The 16,847-nt window shown below is 37.0% G+C and overlaps 1 protein-coding gene across 1 annotated transcript in view; it reads left to right on the top strand.

Annotated features, from left to right (window-relative positions):
- The window catches only part of HADHA (hydroxyacyl-CoA dehydrogenase trifunctional multienzyme complex subunit alpha), a 40,796-nt gene that overhangs the window by 7,551 nt on the left and 16,398 nt on the right, over positions 1-16,847 (top strand). The window contains exons 4-10 of the mRNA XM_060116657.1: positions 8-141; positions 2,290-2,428; positions 3,407-3,526; positions 5,658-5,760; positions 12,643-12,765; positions 13,221-13,339; positions 15,299-15,355. Of these exons, the coding sequence (XP_059972640.1) occupies positions 8-141; positions 2,290-2,428; positions 3,407-3,526; positions 5,658-5,760; positions 12,643-12,765; positions 13,221-13,339; positions 15,299-15,355 (795 nt within the window). The remainder of the gene's footprint in view (positions 1-7; positions 142-2,289; positions 2,429-3,406; positions 3,527-5,657; positions 5,761-12,642; positions 12,766-13,220; positions 13,340-15,298; positions 15,356-16,847) is intronic.

Here is a 16,847-nt window from a genome sequence, read left to right as displayed (position 1 = left end):
TTGGTAGGTGAATACTCTGGGTCAAGAACTGCATTCAGAGTTCATAGAAGTAATGAATGAAGTCTGGTCTAGCAATCAAATCAGAAGCGTTGTCCTTATCTCATCAAAGCCAGGGTGCTTCATTGCAGGTGCCGATCTCAAGTAAGTTTTAGGAAATTTGAAGTCGTCTTTTATCTTGGCTAATGGTATATTTTTTTAGGCCTAATCATTTCTCATTTTAAAAGAAGGTAGAAGTAAATTTTCTCTGCAAGTTTTTTTAAAGTTATTTTCGGGCTTCCCTGGTGGCGCAGTGGTTGAGAGTCCGCCTGCCGATGCAGGGGACACGGGTTCGTGCCCCGGTCCGGGAAGATCCCACATGCTGCGGAGCGGCTAGGCCCGTGAGCCATGGCCACTGAGCCTGCGCGTCCAGAGCCTGTGCTCCACAACGGGAGAGGCCACAACAGTGAGAGGCCCACGTACCACAAAAAAAAAAAAAAAAAAAAACAGTAAAGTTATTTTCATGAGTATAATAAAGTTAATAAAAAAGAGGGACTTGTTGCTTAAACCTTATAAGACTGAATACAGCCTTTCTTTAAAGAAGTTGAAGTAGTAGTTCAAGGATCAATATTTGAGTAGAATGAAAATAAACTAACAATGAGATGCCCTTTTTTTTTCATCCACCAGACCAGCAAACATTTAAAAGTTTGAAAATATATTAGCAAGGACTTGGGAAAATGAGAAAGTTAAATATTCCTAGTAGGAATGCAAATTGGTATAGCCACTTTGGAGAGTAATTTGATAAAATTTAGTAAAACTGAAAATGCACGTATCATATAATCACGTGATACCTCTTCTAGGTATATATGCTAGAGAAATCCCACTCTTTGGTTTTAAGGACCCATGCATGCATAGGGATGTTCAGTCTTGTGTAGTTTAAAATAGTGAAGAATTTGACACAAGCTAAACGTCAGTCATGAGGGAAATAGATAAGTAAATGTGGAATATTCACAAGATAAAATATTACAAAAACAATTCAAAGGAGCTAACTAGATCTATAGCATGATGTTAGAACTCAAAAACATAATGTTAAAAAAATAGCAAGTTACAGAATGTTTGATACTGTATATAGTTTATATAAACATTTTAAAACCATACATGAAATACTTCTCTGTATTATTTATGGATACAAATATGTAGTTGGTTTGAAGAATACACTACAAACATATGAAAATGGTTGTTTCAGAGTAAATGAATTGGCTGGTAGAACTTCAGGGGTCAAAGGCTACTTTACCAATACAGCTAATATTTTCTTTTTTTTTCCAATGATATAACGTACGTATATATAACTTCTTTAGAATTCTTTAAAGCAAAAGTAAGGAGGAGAGATGATACCTTAATATTAGTTTACTGTGTTAAAATGTTAACGGTTGTTAATTCTGTCAAAATATGGGTATTTGTTATATTTGTTGTATTATTCTTTGCAGTTTAGGCAATGATAGCCAGCATTATTGGCTTAATAATTTGTATTTATGGTGTTTGTATATTTTTAAACTTTGTTCAATATTGTATACCCTTCTTTTTTATGTATAGTAATTAGAAATTCATAAATATTCTGTTTGTTTATGTTTAGTTTTTAGAAAAAGCAAAGTTATCTCCATCAAGTGCTTTTTCTTCTAGCTTGGTTATTTAAGCCTAGTAAGACATGATGTACCTGGTAGTAGCTACCTAAATCCATAGAAAAATACTTGTAGCTTGTGTGAGGCTAGCTGAACAACTCCCAGCATATAAAATGACAGAAAATTAGTTATCTTTGGTCAAAAGTAAAAAACCCACAGCTTAAATGTGTTCAGAAACAGTAAGTAGCAAATGAAACAAACTGAAATTAAAGGACATTGAGGACAACATTATTGTAATAGAAGCCTTTTTTTCTGTCATTCTGATGGATATTTAACCCGAAAGCTACCTGATAGTGAAAATGTTTAAGTTGCTTGTGAAAATATTTACCAAAAGATGATTTTCTCATGTACAGAGCTTTGTAATCTAATGATTTGTTACCAAAACAAATTATTCAACATGTTTTGTTTCATATTCTCTGAATCCAGAAATTTAACACTCTTTATGAGAGATGATGTCACTGATATTAGTGCTATCTGAGGCAAAATCATTCTTAAACTTCTGAGTGTTTGAAGATTCACTACCAAATATTGATAAATGATAGGATAAGGATATGGTGGATGAAGTATTAAACAAAATAGATTATGGTTTTATCTTTGGTTTTTTTTTGGTTCTCTTCTCTCATGTTTACTGCAGCATGTTAACTGCTTGCACGACCTCTCAAGAGGTAACACGGATATCACAGGAAGCACAGAGAATGTTTGAGAAAGTTGAGAAGTCCACAAAGCCTATTGTGGCTGCCATCAATGGATCCTGCTTAGGAGGAGGACTTGAGGTACATATTTATTCCAAAGTCATGGAGACAACTGTCCAGCTCATTGTTGGGATTCACCAGCTGCAAACCTTTAGGCTACTATTTTGCCTTCAAAAAAGTTGTTGAGGGAGAATCAGCTTTGTTTTTAGTTATCAAATTTCTGGATAGGTTTTTATCCTTATTCTCATGGCACAATGCAAGTGAACCAAAGTGTCATCTTCATTTACAAACTGAGAAGATTTTGAACTAGATCTCTAAGGTCCCTATCAATTCTAAAAAAACCTTGTTCAAGTTTGCAAGGCAAAGATTCAGAAGTGTGGTTCATGCTGTTGAGCTACTGAAGTCTAGTTGAGACACATAACGCATAATGTACGTCAAGTGTTTTGTGAGTAGTAAAGATGGTAAATAACACAAGGTTTGAGGGAAGAGATGCTTACCAAACTGGAGCATGTAAGAAAGAAGGAGGGGAAAAGAAAATAACATTTATCACATGCTGGGTTCTATACTAGACACTTTCACATGTATTAATTAAGGAAACCTGTGTCTGGTCCTAAAAGATAGGCAGAATTTGATTAACCAGAAAGTAGTGGGAAAACATTCCACATGTGGCATGGTGTGAGCAAAGACAAGGATAAACAAAGCCTAATTAGGGCACCATAAGTAGGCCTGCTTGATTGAAGAGTCTTGACATCGTACAGGGCTTCTTAGCCTGGGGTGCATATATAATTGTGTGTGCATTTTTCTGTTGAGAGCTTCCATACCTTTCAGCAGATTTTCAAGGAGATCCGCAATCCAAAAAGAGGTTGATAACTTAGGGGAAAGGTATGAAGTAAGGCCAGAAAGGTAAATTATAGAAAGCATCAAATGCCAGCCTAAGGAATTTCAGTTTATTCTGGGGGCACATTCCTGCTTTATGGGTAATCTTTAGACCCTCACCTATCCTAAGATGTTACAAAGTTACATTTTTTAACACTCTGATTTTCTTTCATTTGTTTGAAGCTTGCCATTTCATGCCAATACAGAATAGCAACAAAAGATAAGAAAACAGTACTGGGTTCCCCTGAAGTCTTGCTGGGAATCCTACCAGGAGCGGGAGGCACACAAAGGCTACCCAAAATGGTGAGTTTAAGATACCCATGTGAACTTGAGAACCTCGGTCCTATGTGCCCCTTTAGATCTATTTCCTCTGTACAAAAGGTATAATGTGGGTATTCATTGTAAAATTTAGAAACTGGACTTCCCTGGTGGCGCAGTGGTTAAGAATCCGCCTGCCAATGCAGGGGACACAGGTTCAAGCCCTGGTCCGGGAAGATCCCACATGCCATGGAGCAATTAATAAGCCCGTGCGCCACAACTACTGAGCCTGCGCTCTAGAGCCTGTGAGTCACAACTACTAAGCCTGCATGCCACAACTACTGAGCCTGTGCTCTAGAGCCCGTGAGCCACAACTACTGAGCCCACATGCCACAACTACTGAAGCCCGTGCACCTAGAGCCCGTGCTCCGCAACAAGAGAAGCCACCGCAGTGAGAAGCCTGCGCACCACAACAAAGAGCAGCGCCCGCTCGCCACAACTAGAGAAAGCCGGTGCTCAGCAACAAAGTACCAACGCAGCCAAAAATAAATAAATAAACAAATAAATTTAAAAAAAAGAAATTTAGGGCTTCCCTCGTGGCGCAGTGGTTGAGAGTCCACCTGCTGATGCAAGGGACACGGGTTCACGCCCCAGTCCAGGAAGATGCCACATGCCGCAGAGCAGCTAGGCCCATGAGCCATGGCCGCTGAGCCTGCACGTCTGGAGCCTGTGCTCCGCAACGGGAAAGGCCACAACAGTGAGAGGCCCGCGTACCCCCCCCCCACACACACACAATTAGAAACCAAATACAATGTGAATATATGAGATCAATAACATTTTATTCCTGATATTTGTTTATTTTTTCAATTCTACTTTTTATTTATTTTTTCAATTCCTTGATAAAAATGATTGATCAGGGTCCTTCCCTGAGGAAGGGAAGAGATAAATAAGATACATGTCTTGCCTTCTGGAACTTACAGTTTAATTTGTTCCTTCTCTGCACAGTATGATCTTACCAGTTTTTCAAATCCCTGGGTCTTATTTCATGATAACTGTTAAGAGGCAGACCTTTCCACTGATTTGGATGATCTCACTGTTGTATTCTATAGACCCAAAAGAGGCCCATCAGCCTTTTGAATTCTTAAGAAGAAGGGAAGGACAGTCAGACCTGGAGTCTGCAGAGCAATCTTAACATCAAACTTGAGGGCCCCCTGAACCTCATAGCCTCTGGCACTGTGGATTCTTCAGGGAAAACAACACTCAGCAGAAATACTCTTTGCAGAGAAGTTGGTATGAGTTGGACATAGAAAAATGGGAAAGTTTATGGTATTTGTTTTCTGATAATTAATAGTGTGTATTCCTTCATAGGAATTGCCAAGAGGATTTACTGAAAGAATGAATAAGCCTATATGTGTATAGAAAATATTGCTGTTTCTTTTGTTTTGTTATAGTTGGTTCTTGAATGTTGTTAGAAGCTGTTCTTCTGGCACCTACATACAAAGCCCTAGTTGAGTTCTCTTTTTGTTAAGTCTAAGATCCTTTCTAAAGACATTGTCAAAACTATGAGATTTCTCAGTCTCTACTAATTCCAGTATAGGAATTTTAAATATTATACAAATAATAGAGAAGAAACTCAGAATGACATAAATGTACAATTTTAGGAAACATGACATTTTTCTCCACTTTATCAATCCATAAGACAGAAATCCTACATATTGAATTAAGAGATATAAATACATTTTTAACTTCAGGCGGAGGTTTCTAAAACTAAACTTTACCTAAATGTGTATCAGTATATAAAATTTCGTTGATGGATATATAACATAAAAATCTGGTTTGAGGGCTTCCCTGGTGGTGCAGTGGTTGAGAGTCCACCTGCCGATGCAGGGGACATGGGTTCGTGCCCCGGTCCGGGAGGATCCCGCGTGCCATGGAGCGGCTGGGCCTGTGAGCCATGGCCGCTGGGCCTGCGCGTCCGGAGCCTGTGCTCCACGGCGGGAGAGACCACAGCAGTGGGAGGCCCACGTACCGCAAATAAAAACAAACAAACAAACAAAAAAATCTGGTTTGACTTTTCTCCTTTTAATATTTATTTTGCTCAGTTGGATGATTTGTAAATTGTAATTGTCACTCTGATTTTTTTCCACCTTTGCTCTAATCCTTGCTGGCTTGTTAGGTGGGTGTGCCTGCTGCTTTTGACATGATGCTGACTGGTAGAGGCATTCGTGCAGACAGAGCGAAGAAAATGGGACTGGTTGACCAACTGGTGGAACCGCTGGGTAAGTGCTAACATGCTTCAGAATTGAGCCTTATGAAGTTATTTATTTTTTTAAAGAGTTAATATCTTGAATATTGGTTTTAGTGAAACCCAAACACTTAAGAAATGAGTCATTATTCTGAAGAGTGAAGTTTTCTAAAAATAACTAATACTAAATCATTTTCAACATCACCCCAATTTCTATTTTACGTCATTTATAATTGGGACATCAGGAGTACAGAATTGAATCAAGTCATTAGTTTTGGTTCTTAAATAATGATAATGTATCATTATCCATGATAACTATTCTTCAGGTTTTTGTGTCTGTTTTAATAATACAGTAAACATGTATGAAACAACCAACCTAAGGATATTAATAATTGACATCTACTAATGTGCTGCTTCCTCCCATACAATTTCCTTGCCTCTTCTCATCCAAGGAAACCACTATTCCAGATTGTATGTTCATCACCCTCTTACATTTCTTAAAAATCAGCATTATTGAGATGTTATTTACATGATAATAAATTTACCAGTGTTTAATGTACAGTTTGCATTTTGACAAACGTATATAGCTATGTAAACACCACCACAATCATACAATAGAACATTTCTAGTATGTATCTTTTTGTGTCTTTCATTTAGCATACTGCTTTTGAGATTCATCCATGTTGTTATATGTCAGCAATGTATTCCTTCTTGTTGCTGAATGTCATTCCATTGTATAGGTAAACCATAATTTGTTTATCCATTCACCAAATGATAGACATTTGAGGTGTTTCCAATTTGGGGCGATTCTGAATAAAGCTGCTATGAACATTCATTGACAAGTCTTTATGTGGACAAATATTTCATTTCTTTTGGACAAATACTGAAAAGTGGATTGGCTGGACCATATGATAGATGTGCTTAGCTTTTAAGAACCTGTCAAACTGTTTTACCAAAGTGGTTATACCATTTTACATTCTTACCAGCAGTGTATGAGAGTTCTAGTTACAACCACTTTGCACGCTCAGTCTTTTTAATTTTAAACATTTCAATGGGAATGTAGTAATATGTCATTGGGGTTTAATTTGTATTTCCCTAAAGACCAAAGATACCGAACTTATTTCATGTATTTATTTGCCTTCTGTATATCATCTGATAAAGTGTTCAAATGTTTTGCCCATTTTGTTTGATTTAGCTGTTTTTCTTATTACTGAGTTTTCAGAGTTCTTTATATATCAGGATATAAGTCCGTTATGAGACTTGTAATTTGCAAATATTTTCTCCCTGTCTGTGGCTTGTCTTTTCATTATCTAAGAGTAGAAATTCTTAATTTTGATGAAGTCCAATGTATCAAAGTCTTCTTTTATGGATCATGGTATTGGTGTTTTAGAAATCTTTTCCTAACAAGATTACAAAGATTTTCTCCTATGTTTTCTTCTGAAAGTTTTGTAGTTTAGCTCTTACATTTTGGTCTGTGCTACTTCAAGTTAATGTTTATGTATGGTGTGAGGTAAAGATTGAGTTGTTGTTGTTGTTGTTGTTGTTGTTGTGTGATTATGAATATCCAAAATGTCCTGGCACAATTTGTTGAGAAGTCTCTTCTTTCCCATTGACACCTTGACACCTTGGTGGAAAATTAGTTGACCCTCTGTGTTTGGATCTATATCTAGGTTTCATATTTCCAATTATTTATATGTCTTTACTTAAGACAGTATCACACTGTCTTGATTATTGTGTTTTGTAGTAAATCTTGATATCTGATAGTGTAACCCCACCCTCCACCTTGCTTCTCTTCTTTCAATATCATTTTGCCTATTCTAGTTTCTTTGCATGTACATATGAATTTTAAATCATCTCATCCATATCTACAAAAACATCTGCTAGCATCTTGATTGGAATTCCATTGAATCAATGTATCAATTTGGGGAGAATTGACATTTTAAAAATACTGGGTGTTTTCATTATGAACATAATAGAACTTTCTGTTTACTTAGGTCATCTTTAATTTCTCTCAGTAGTGTTTTATACTTTTCGTTGAACATATCTTGCACACATTTTGTTAAATTTGTACCTAAGTATTTCATACTTTTGTGCCATTATACTTTTTTAACTTTAATTTCTCATTAATTACTAACATATATAAATACAAATGATTTTCGTATGTGGACCTTGTATTCTGTGATTTTGCTAAATTTATTTATTAGTTCTACTAGCTTTTTCTGTAGATTCCTAAGGATTTTCTACATAAATAATCATGTTATCTACAAATAAAGAGAGTTTGGCTTCTTCCTTTCCCATCTGGTTGGTGTTTCTTTTTCTTGACTTACTGCAGTGGCTAAGATCTTTAGTACAATATTGATTTGAAGTGAAAGCAGATATTATTAACTTGTTCCAATCTTAAGAGAGACATTCACCCTGATGCCGTAAGGTGTATAATGTCATGTAGATTTTTCATATATACCCTTTATCAGATTGCAGATGTACCTTATTTATAGTTTGCTGAGAACTATATTGCTTTTTCTGCACTAATGAGACGATTGTTTGGGTTCGTCCTTTTAGTTTATTAAGTAAAGTCATTTACATTGATTTTTGACTATTGAATTCATTCCTGGAATAAACTTCACTTGGTTGTTATGTATCATCCTTTTTATAAAGTGCCAGCTGAATCAGATAAAATTTTGTGAAGGATTTTTATGTCTTGTCATGAGAGATAATGGTCTCAGGAATAATATTTTTTTTCTTGTGATATTTTTGCCTGGTGTTGATATCTGGGTAATTCTGACTTCATAAAATGAGTTGGAAATATTTCTTCCTCTTCAGTTTTCTGGAAGATTTTGTGTAGAGTTGGTATTATATTTTCCTTAAATCCTTGATAAAATTCACCAGTGAAGTTATATGGACTTGGAGTTTTGCTTCTTGCGAAGCACCATTTCTTGAGTGAGCTGTAGTTGTTTATTTTGCAAAGATTTTGTCCATTTCATTTAACTTGACAAATTTATTTCAATAAAGTTGTTCAGGGACTTCCCTGGTGATGCAGTGGATAAGACTCCACACTCCCAATGCAGGGGGTCTGGGTTCGATCCCTAGTCAGGGAACTAGATCCCACATGCATGCTGCAACTAAGAGTCGGCATGCCACAACTAAGGAGCCTGCCTGCTGCAACTAAGACCCAGCAAAACCAAATAAATAAATAAATTTTTTTTTAAAGTTAAAAAAAAAATAAAGTTGTTCATAATACTTTTATTATTATTCTTTTCATATCTTTACACTCTATAATGATACTCCTCTTTCATTCCTGATATTGCTAATTTGTGTCTTCTCTTTTTTCCCTGATGAGTCTGGCTAGAAATTTATCAGTTTTATTGATCTTTTCTAAAAATCAGTTTTTAATTCCATTGATTTTGTTTGCTGTTTTATTGATTTCAGCTGTCTTATTATTTATTTCTTTCTGCTTGCTTTTGGATATAATTTGCTCTTCTTTTTCTAGTTTCTTACTAGAAACTAGTTTCTGGTTTCTTTCATTGATTTTAGGCCTTTCTTCTTTTCTAACATAAGCATTAAAGCTATACATTGAGCAAGGTTCCCTGTGCTATACAGTAGGTCCTTGTTGGTTATCTATTTTAAATATAGCAGTGTGTACATGTCAATCCCAAACTCCCCATCTATCCCTCCCACCCTCCCATCCCCCCTGGTAACCATAAGTTCATTCTCTACATCTGTGAGTCTGTTTCTGTTTTGTAAATAAGTTCATTTGTATCAATTTTTTTTAAGATTCTGAATACAAGCAATATCATATGATATTTGTCTTTCCCTGATTTACTTCATTTAGTGTGATAATCTCCAGGTCCACCCATGTTGTTGCAAATGACATTATTTCCTTCTTTTTAATGGCTAAGTAATATTCCATTGTATATATATATGTACCACATCTTCTTTATCCATTCATCTGTCAGTGGACATTTAGGCTGCTTCCATGTCTTGGCTATTATAAACAGTGCTGTGGTGAACATTGGGGGTGCATGTATCTTTTGAACCATGTTTTTCTCTGGATATATGCCTAGGAATGGGATTGCTGGATCATATGGTAACTCTATTTTTAGTTTTTTAAGGAACCTCCATACTGTTCTCCATAGTGGCTGTACCAATTTATGTTCCCACCAACAGTGTAGGAGGGTTCCCTTTTCTCCACACCCCCTCCAGCATTTATTGTTTGTAGATTTTTTGATGATGGCCATTCTGCTTGGTGTGAGATGATATTTCATTGTAGTCATGATTTGTATTTCTCTAATAATTAGCTATGTTGAGCATCTTTTCATGTGCCTCTTGGCCATCTGTATGTCTTTGGGGAATGTCTGTTTAGGTCTTCTGCCCATTTTTTGATTGGGTTGTTTGGTTTTTTGATATTGAGCCGCATGAGCTGTTAGTAAATTTTGGAGATTAATCCCTTGTCGTTCACATCGTTTGCAAATATTTTCTCCCATTCTGTGGGTTTTTTCGTTTTGTTTATGGTTTCTTTTGCTGTGCAAAAGTTTTTGAGTTTAATTAGGTCCCATCTGTTTATTTTTGTTTTTATTTCCATTAGTCTAGGAGGTGGATCGCAAAAGATATTACTGTGATTTATGTAAAAGAGTGTTCTGCCTACGTTTTACTCTAAGTTTTATAGTATCCAGTCTTACATTTGGGTCTTTTATCCATTTTGAGTTTATTTTTGTGTATGGCGTTAAAGAATGTTCTAATTTCATTTTTTTTACATGTAGCTGTCCAGTTTTCCCAGCACCATTTGTTGAAGAGACTGTCTTTCCACCATTGTATAGTCTTGCATCCTTTGTAGTACATTAATTGACCATGGGTGTGTGGGTTTATTTCTGGGCTTTCTATCCTGTTTTATTGATCTATATTTCTATTTTTGTGCCAGAACCATACTATTTGGATGATTATAGCTTTGTAGTATGGTCTGAAGTTAGGGAGCCTGATTCCTCCAGCTCTGTTTTCCTTTCTAAAGATTGCTTTGGCTATTTGGGGTCTTTTGTTTCTCCATACAAATTGCAAGATTTTTTGTTGTAGTTCTGTGAAAATTTGATAGGAATTGCATTGAATCTGTAGATTGCCTTGGGTAGTATAGTCATTTTGACAGTACTGATTCTTCCTATCCAAGAACATGGTATATCTTCCCATCTGTTTGTGTCATCTTCGATTTCTTTCATTAGTGTCTTATAGTTTTCAGAGTACAAGTCTTTTGTCTCCTTAGTCCCCTACCCCTTTCCTGAGACTTCAGTCTCACATAGTTTAGATCACTTGATATTGTCCCAAAATGAAGCTCTGTTTCTTTTTTTCAGTCTGTTTATATTTCTCTTGCCATGTATTCAAGTTTCCTGATCTTTTCTTCTTCACAGTATAATTTGCTATTAATCCAATTGCCTATATTTTTTGTTTCAGGTATTGTTTTTTCTCATATTTAGAAATAATATTTGATTCATTGTTACATCTTCAATTTCTCTTCATTATGTTTCTGTTTTCCTCTGCCTTCTTTAACATATGGCATGAATTTACAGTAACCTTTCTAACATTGTGTCTGCTTATCCTATCTTTTCAATTCTGCATCTGTTTCTATTGGTCAGTTTGTCTCCTAGCTGTAGACCATGTTTTTTCTTGCTTCTTTTCATACCTTTATGTTGGTTCTTTCCCTGGCCTCAGGTAGTTTCCTCTCATGCATGTGCAGAATGATACTTCGCCTGAGTTTCAAGGGGCCCCTCTGTAGATTTCTGGAGCTCTCCTTTTGTGTAGCAACTGCTCTCCAGTATTCTTCCATAATTCCAGCATTACATTATGAGTTTTGTGGACCCTGTGCACTTTTGTCATTCAGAAGTTTGGGGCTTAGTTCATTTTCTTCCTTGTCCATGGAGGCTGAAAGTAGGGCAGATGTCTTAAGGGGGAGAATGGTTGCATATTGTTGCAGGCTTCTCCCTCTACTGGGATTTTGTTCCCTATACACCATAAGAAGGCACAAGATCGGCTTTTCAACCTCAGCCACCTCTCGCTCCAGTGTGGCTCTTACAAGCTTTTGATTGAGAGCCTGGTAGGTGTCTGTTTTCATAGCTGTGTGAAAACAGCCTTTGGCTTTTTTGAGTCTTTGTCTCCTGCCTCCAGCAAGTTTGGTATCAGGCTCTGCCTCAAGCGAAAAATCAGGTGCATGTTTTTGGCATGTCCCTCTTTCTATACAAGTACTGCATGTGCTAAACATTATGACACTATAAGAGATTTCACTCTAGCTTCCAGCCTCTTGCACCACCTTAGAACTTCACAGATGTTCCATGCGGGAAAACTAGCTTTGCGTTTGGTTTCTTCTAGTACTGACTTGTTGTGTGTGACCACCAAAAACTCTGATCATTTCACTTTCCCTCAGTAGCATCCTTCTGCTTGAGCCAAGTCCAGTCTTCAGCCCACGCCCAAAAGCATCATGTACCCCCAGGCAAGACAATGTCCAGCAATCATCAGTTCACATTGGACAGGCTCTTCCCTCTCTGGAATTCTGTTCATATAACCTTTGTTGCTTCCACAGCTCTCCAGTGTCTTTACAAATGTGATTTTGCAATTGACTTTTTTGTTTTCCAGTTTTGCAGCAAGAAAACAGGCCTCATGAGACATAATACATCCTACTCAGAAGTGGAGGCCAGACTTAAATAGGGCTTAAGACTTGTTTTCTACCAGGAGGAGGTTGTTGCACCTTCGCTCAGTGTGACTTCTCTTTTTGAGTCCATAGTTCATGACATTGCCACTTACCAGTCTCTAGTCAGACTTAGAAAGCTGCGCTGAAAGTGGGTGCTGGAGCCTTTGGCTTTGGCCTGCCTGGGTTTTGCCCACCTGGGACTGATCCAAGCCTGATTTACATTCCAGTCTGTTGTGTTCATCTTTACAGGACCAGGAATAAAACCTCCAGAGGAACGGACAATTGAATACCTAGAAGAAGTTGCAATTACTTTTGCTAAAGGACTAGCTGATAAAAAGATCTCTCCAAAGAGAGACAAGGGATTGGTAGAAAGTGAGTGTCATTATTCAAGAACTAAGGCAAAGCTTCTTTCCAGGGAATTTAATTTTATTTTCTATAAATCCGAAATGAGGGAAGAGGTAAGTGCATTGTTTACTCTGAAGTGTAAAGTCAGCCTTAAAGGATGCAATAACTCTGCTCAAGTCCTGGACCTTACACTGGTTAAAGACATTTTTTTTAAACTTTTTATTTTGGATAATTTTAAATAATACCAAAATAGAATAATGTAATAGTGTAATAAATACCCATGTACCCAACACCAAGCTTTAATGTTTATCAACTAATGTTTAAAGAAGTGCTTAGGTTGAAATTTAGATTGTTTATATCAGAGTAAAGAGCAGTTCTTTCAGATAGCTAGAGTCACTGCATTTTTATGGAGTTTACAGAACAAACTAACAAGGGAGGCTGGGCTCTTTCCAGTAAGGATCTAAAAGCATTTTACCTTACAGAATTGACATCATATGCCATGAGTATTCCATTTGTCAGGAAACAGATTTACAAAAAGGTGGAAGAAAAAGTACGAAAGCAGACCAAGGGCCTTTATCCTGCACCTCTGGAAATAATTGATGTGAGTCTTTACCCCATACTCCCACGTTTCTCATGTTTCTTCCCTTTGTCTAGAGCAGTATTCTTTATTGCCATTCTGCACCATGTGTGCCAGTACTAAAGTTCTTCATGCTGCTATCAAAGTACTTACCAAAAATAACACAAGAGCATAGCAAGCTATGAGGATTTATATAAATGGATATTTGGGGAAAATTAGTGCCAGGCATACTTTTTAGTTGATGAGCTTAAAATTACCAGTTACAAACCAGGAAAGGAACCTATGTCATATCAGTATAACAAAGCCAGTAACATATTGGACATTGATTAAGAGGTAGTTGAAACAAAATTAATGGCTGTATTCAGTCCTTAGTCAAAACCATTGTCATTACCTAAAATGTCTCATTGACTTTCCATTGCCATAATTATGAAAAAGATGTAATGATATAGAGAAGTTCTGGAAAAGCTCAAGGAGGATAATTAAAATGATCACAGAGTTGAAGTAACATCTGTCTAAAGGTAGACTTTAAAACTTATAAAATCTTCAATCTGGAAAGTCCAAGATCAAAAGAGCAATAATTGAAGACAAGATCAATAATCAAAGATTTCAGAATTGGAGAATGAACTAGTCAACAAGTATATTTTGAGCCGAGGACACCAAAGTATATAAAATAGGAAACGTGGTCCCCTACTTCCGTTCACCTCACACAGTCTGGGTTGGGGAGATTAAACACATATATGTGGTAAGGCAGATGGCAGGATGGGGGCAGTATGCAGCTGCATAGGGTTAACGCCAGCTAACTGGGACAGAGGAAGATTGCTAAATTCACTGAGGAGGGAACGATCCCTGAAATTGTTAGAGAATACATGATGAGAAAGCCAGGTAGGATGGGCATTTTGAGCAAAGTTACAGAAGCTGGAAAGCATGAGGCTCTTCAAGGAACATCAAGTCAGATCAGTTTTTGTAGGAGGATAATGCAATGTCTTCAGGAAGGAAGACCAAAGGTAGCTTTTAAAAGGTAGACAGTAATTAATTAAGAAATTTGATCTTTGTCCTATACAGATCATAGAGAACCGTTTTCATGGCAGTGAGTAAAAATGGATTAGAAAGAGAGACAAAGTAGAGCAATGAACTAGGAAACTATTCTGGTAATTCAGACTTGAAGTTTGAATAAGACCCCGAAATAGAATAGTAAAAGCAAAAATATGAAGGTAGTAAGAGACTTGCCAAAGAGAGTTAGGAGTTAAGGTTTAGAAGTGTTGAGATTAGGTATTCAGGAAATTCAAGCAACAGTAGTTTAGACAGTGAAGTCAATTAAGAATATAGATGGATATATTTGGGTTTTTTTTAATCACCATTAAATTATGGTGATTGAATACAGGGTTATTTCTTTTATACTTGCTATTGTACTTAGGTTAGTGCTTACCCCAAATGTTAAATTGAATTTCATGGAGTTCATGATTAATGTGATAAACTAAATGATGTTCCTGAGGAAGAATAAATAGAGGGAGAAATGTGCTGCAAGTGGAACTTTGGGGACCTGCCCACATTTGGAGAACAGGAGAGGAGCTGGAAGAATAATTCAAGCAGGAGGGAAGGGAGTTAAGAGGAAAAGGTAGACCTATTATTGGACTCAGAAAGGGGTGATGGCAGCTCTTTCTCTGACAAAATAACAGGATTCAAAGGATAAGGAGGTGGAGTTTGAGCTGTGGAACCTCCGTGTTCTTTTCCTATTCTGACTTCTTAATTCCCTTTCCTTCTGTTTTATTTCCTTCCATTTTATGCTAGGTTGAGCAGTAGTCTCAGAGATGGAGAATTAAGTCAGTCTTAAGCAGTAAGGCCCTCAGTCCTCCTCTTTCTCACTCCAGTCTAGACTTTTGACTTACTCTTTGAAGACTAACAACACTAGCAATTTTTTTCAGCATTACTGTATATCTTGCCGATCCATTCCAACAAGGAACAAGTACTTTATATGTTTTTTAGGTAGTGAAGACTGGGATTGAGCAAGGGAGTGATGCTGGCTATCTCTCTGAATCTCAGGTAAAGTTATTTCCTTTCAGTGTTTTATTATTAGAGACAGAAAAGGCGAGATCCACAATGCTGTGTAAAACTGAAAAAAGGTAAAGTATTCAAAGCCTAGTAAAAGTTTTCTTCCACTGGTTGTCGTTTCTTACGATTAATCTCAGTGAGCAAGTAGGTGCTAAGAAAACCATAGTAGTCCCCAGATATTTGAACTTGCTCTCAATAATGAGGGTATAACTAGGAAAAGCAGGAGCAGAGTTAGAATCCTTTCAAAAGGAATCATTTGGACTTTTTGTTCTGTAGTTGGGCTGGTTTTGTTGTGATAAAGTGAGTACGTTGATACAAAAATATGGTTCTTACTTGTTAGAGCCTGGAGATAAACCTGTGAAGCGCAGCCTCCCTTTGATGAATTAGGAAGTGAAGGGAAATGTTTTGCACCCACCAAGACGAGAAAACAGAGCAACACACGAACCAGCCTCAGCCCTTCCACTTCCTAACAAGTTGGTGGTATTGTAGATTTTAGTTGTTTGGGTTGTTTTGAAGTTTTAGGCAATCATTGAAGGATGATTGCTCTTCAATAATAGAATAAAAGATATCTGAAGAGCTCAGGACAAGTTCCAGAGAAAACATTTCTTATACTGGGTTGCTTACTGCAGTGCACTCTGATTAATTCTTTTACATTATCACTAGATACACATACACATATGTACAGAAAGATTGAAGCATATTTCCCAAAATAATTAGCCTGTACACTGTACTCAGTATTTTCTGTCTGTTCTACTTATCACAACCTCCTAAATTCATGACCACTGATAGATTTCTACCCATGGTTTGAAAATCACTGGTTTATTGAATAGAACCTACTTTGCCAAGATTAGTAGAACATTGTTTCATGTTCTATTCAGACATGAAGGCAACATTATTAGAGGGATTCCTTCTCTTAAGTGCTGTTTGCAACCATGTAATCGTACCAGTAAATTCTAATAATATTGATGATGGTAATAGCTAACATCGAGGCCCAGTCATTTTACTAGTGTTTTCATTTACTTCCCACAACAATACTGTAAAATAGGTATTGTTTTTCCCATTTTAAGGATGAAGAAAGGTTCACAACTGGGAAATGGCAGGGCCAGTCGTTAAACTCAGTTCTTTCAAATACAGACTCTAAATCTCATGCTGTTTCCCACTAAGTTGAGACTTGTTCTCTGTAAGTGTTAAGGTCCTTTTAAAGTGGTAGATATCACATGGGGCAGCCTGCTACCCTGGAAGGAGAACTGGAGTTGGGAGTCATACTGCCTGGGTTCAAGTTCTGTTTCTGCCCCTTTGAGGCAGTGTGGCTTTGAGCAAGGTCAAGTTCTGAGCCTCCTCTTCCCAGTCTTTAAAATGAGGGCGGTGGTTGAGATGATTGGTCCATTTTGGCTCTGACACTCTAATTCCATGAAAAAAGTTACCACAACCTCTGATGTAGAGAATCTGAGAGCTCAGTTATATCCAGAACCTTTCAAAGCAG

Source organism: Mesoplodon densirostris, chromosome 14 (genome assembly GCF_025265405.1).
Source record: "Mesoplodon densirostris isolate mMesDen1 chromosome 14, mMesDen1 primary haplotype, whole genome shotgun sequence".
Lineage (NCBI taxonomy): Eukaryota > Metazoa > Chordata > Mammalia > Artiodactyla > Ziphiidae > Mesoplodon > Mesoplodon densirostris.
The sequence above is the reverse complement of the archived record's forward strand: the minus strand, read 5'-3'. Positions and strand labels throughout refer to the sequence as shown.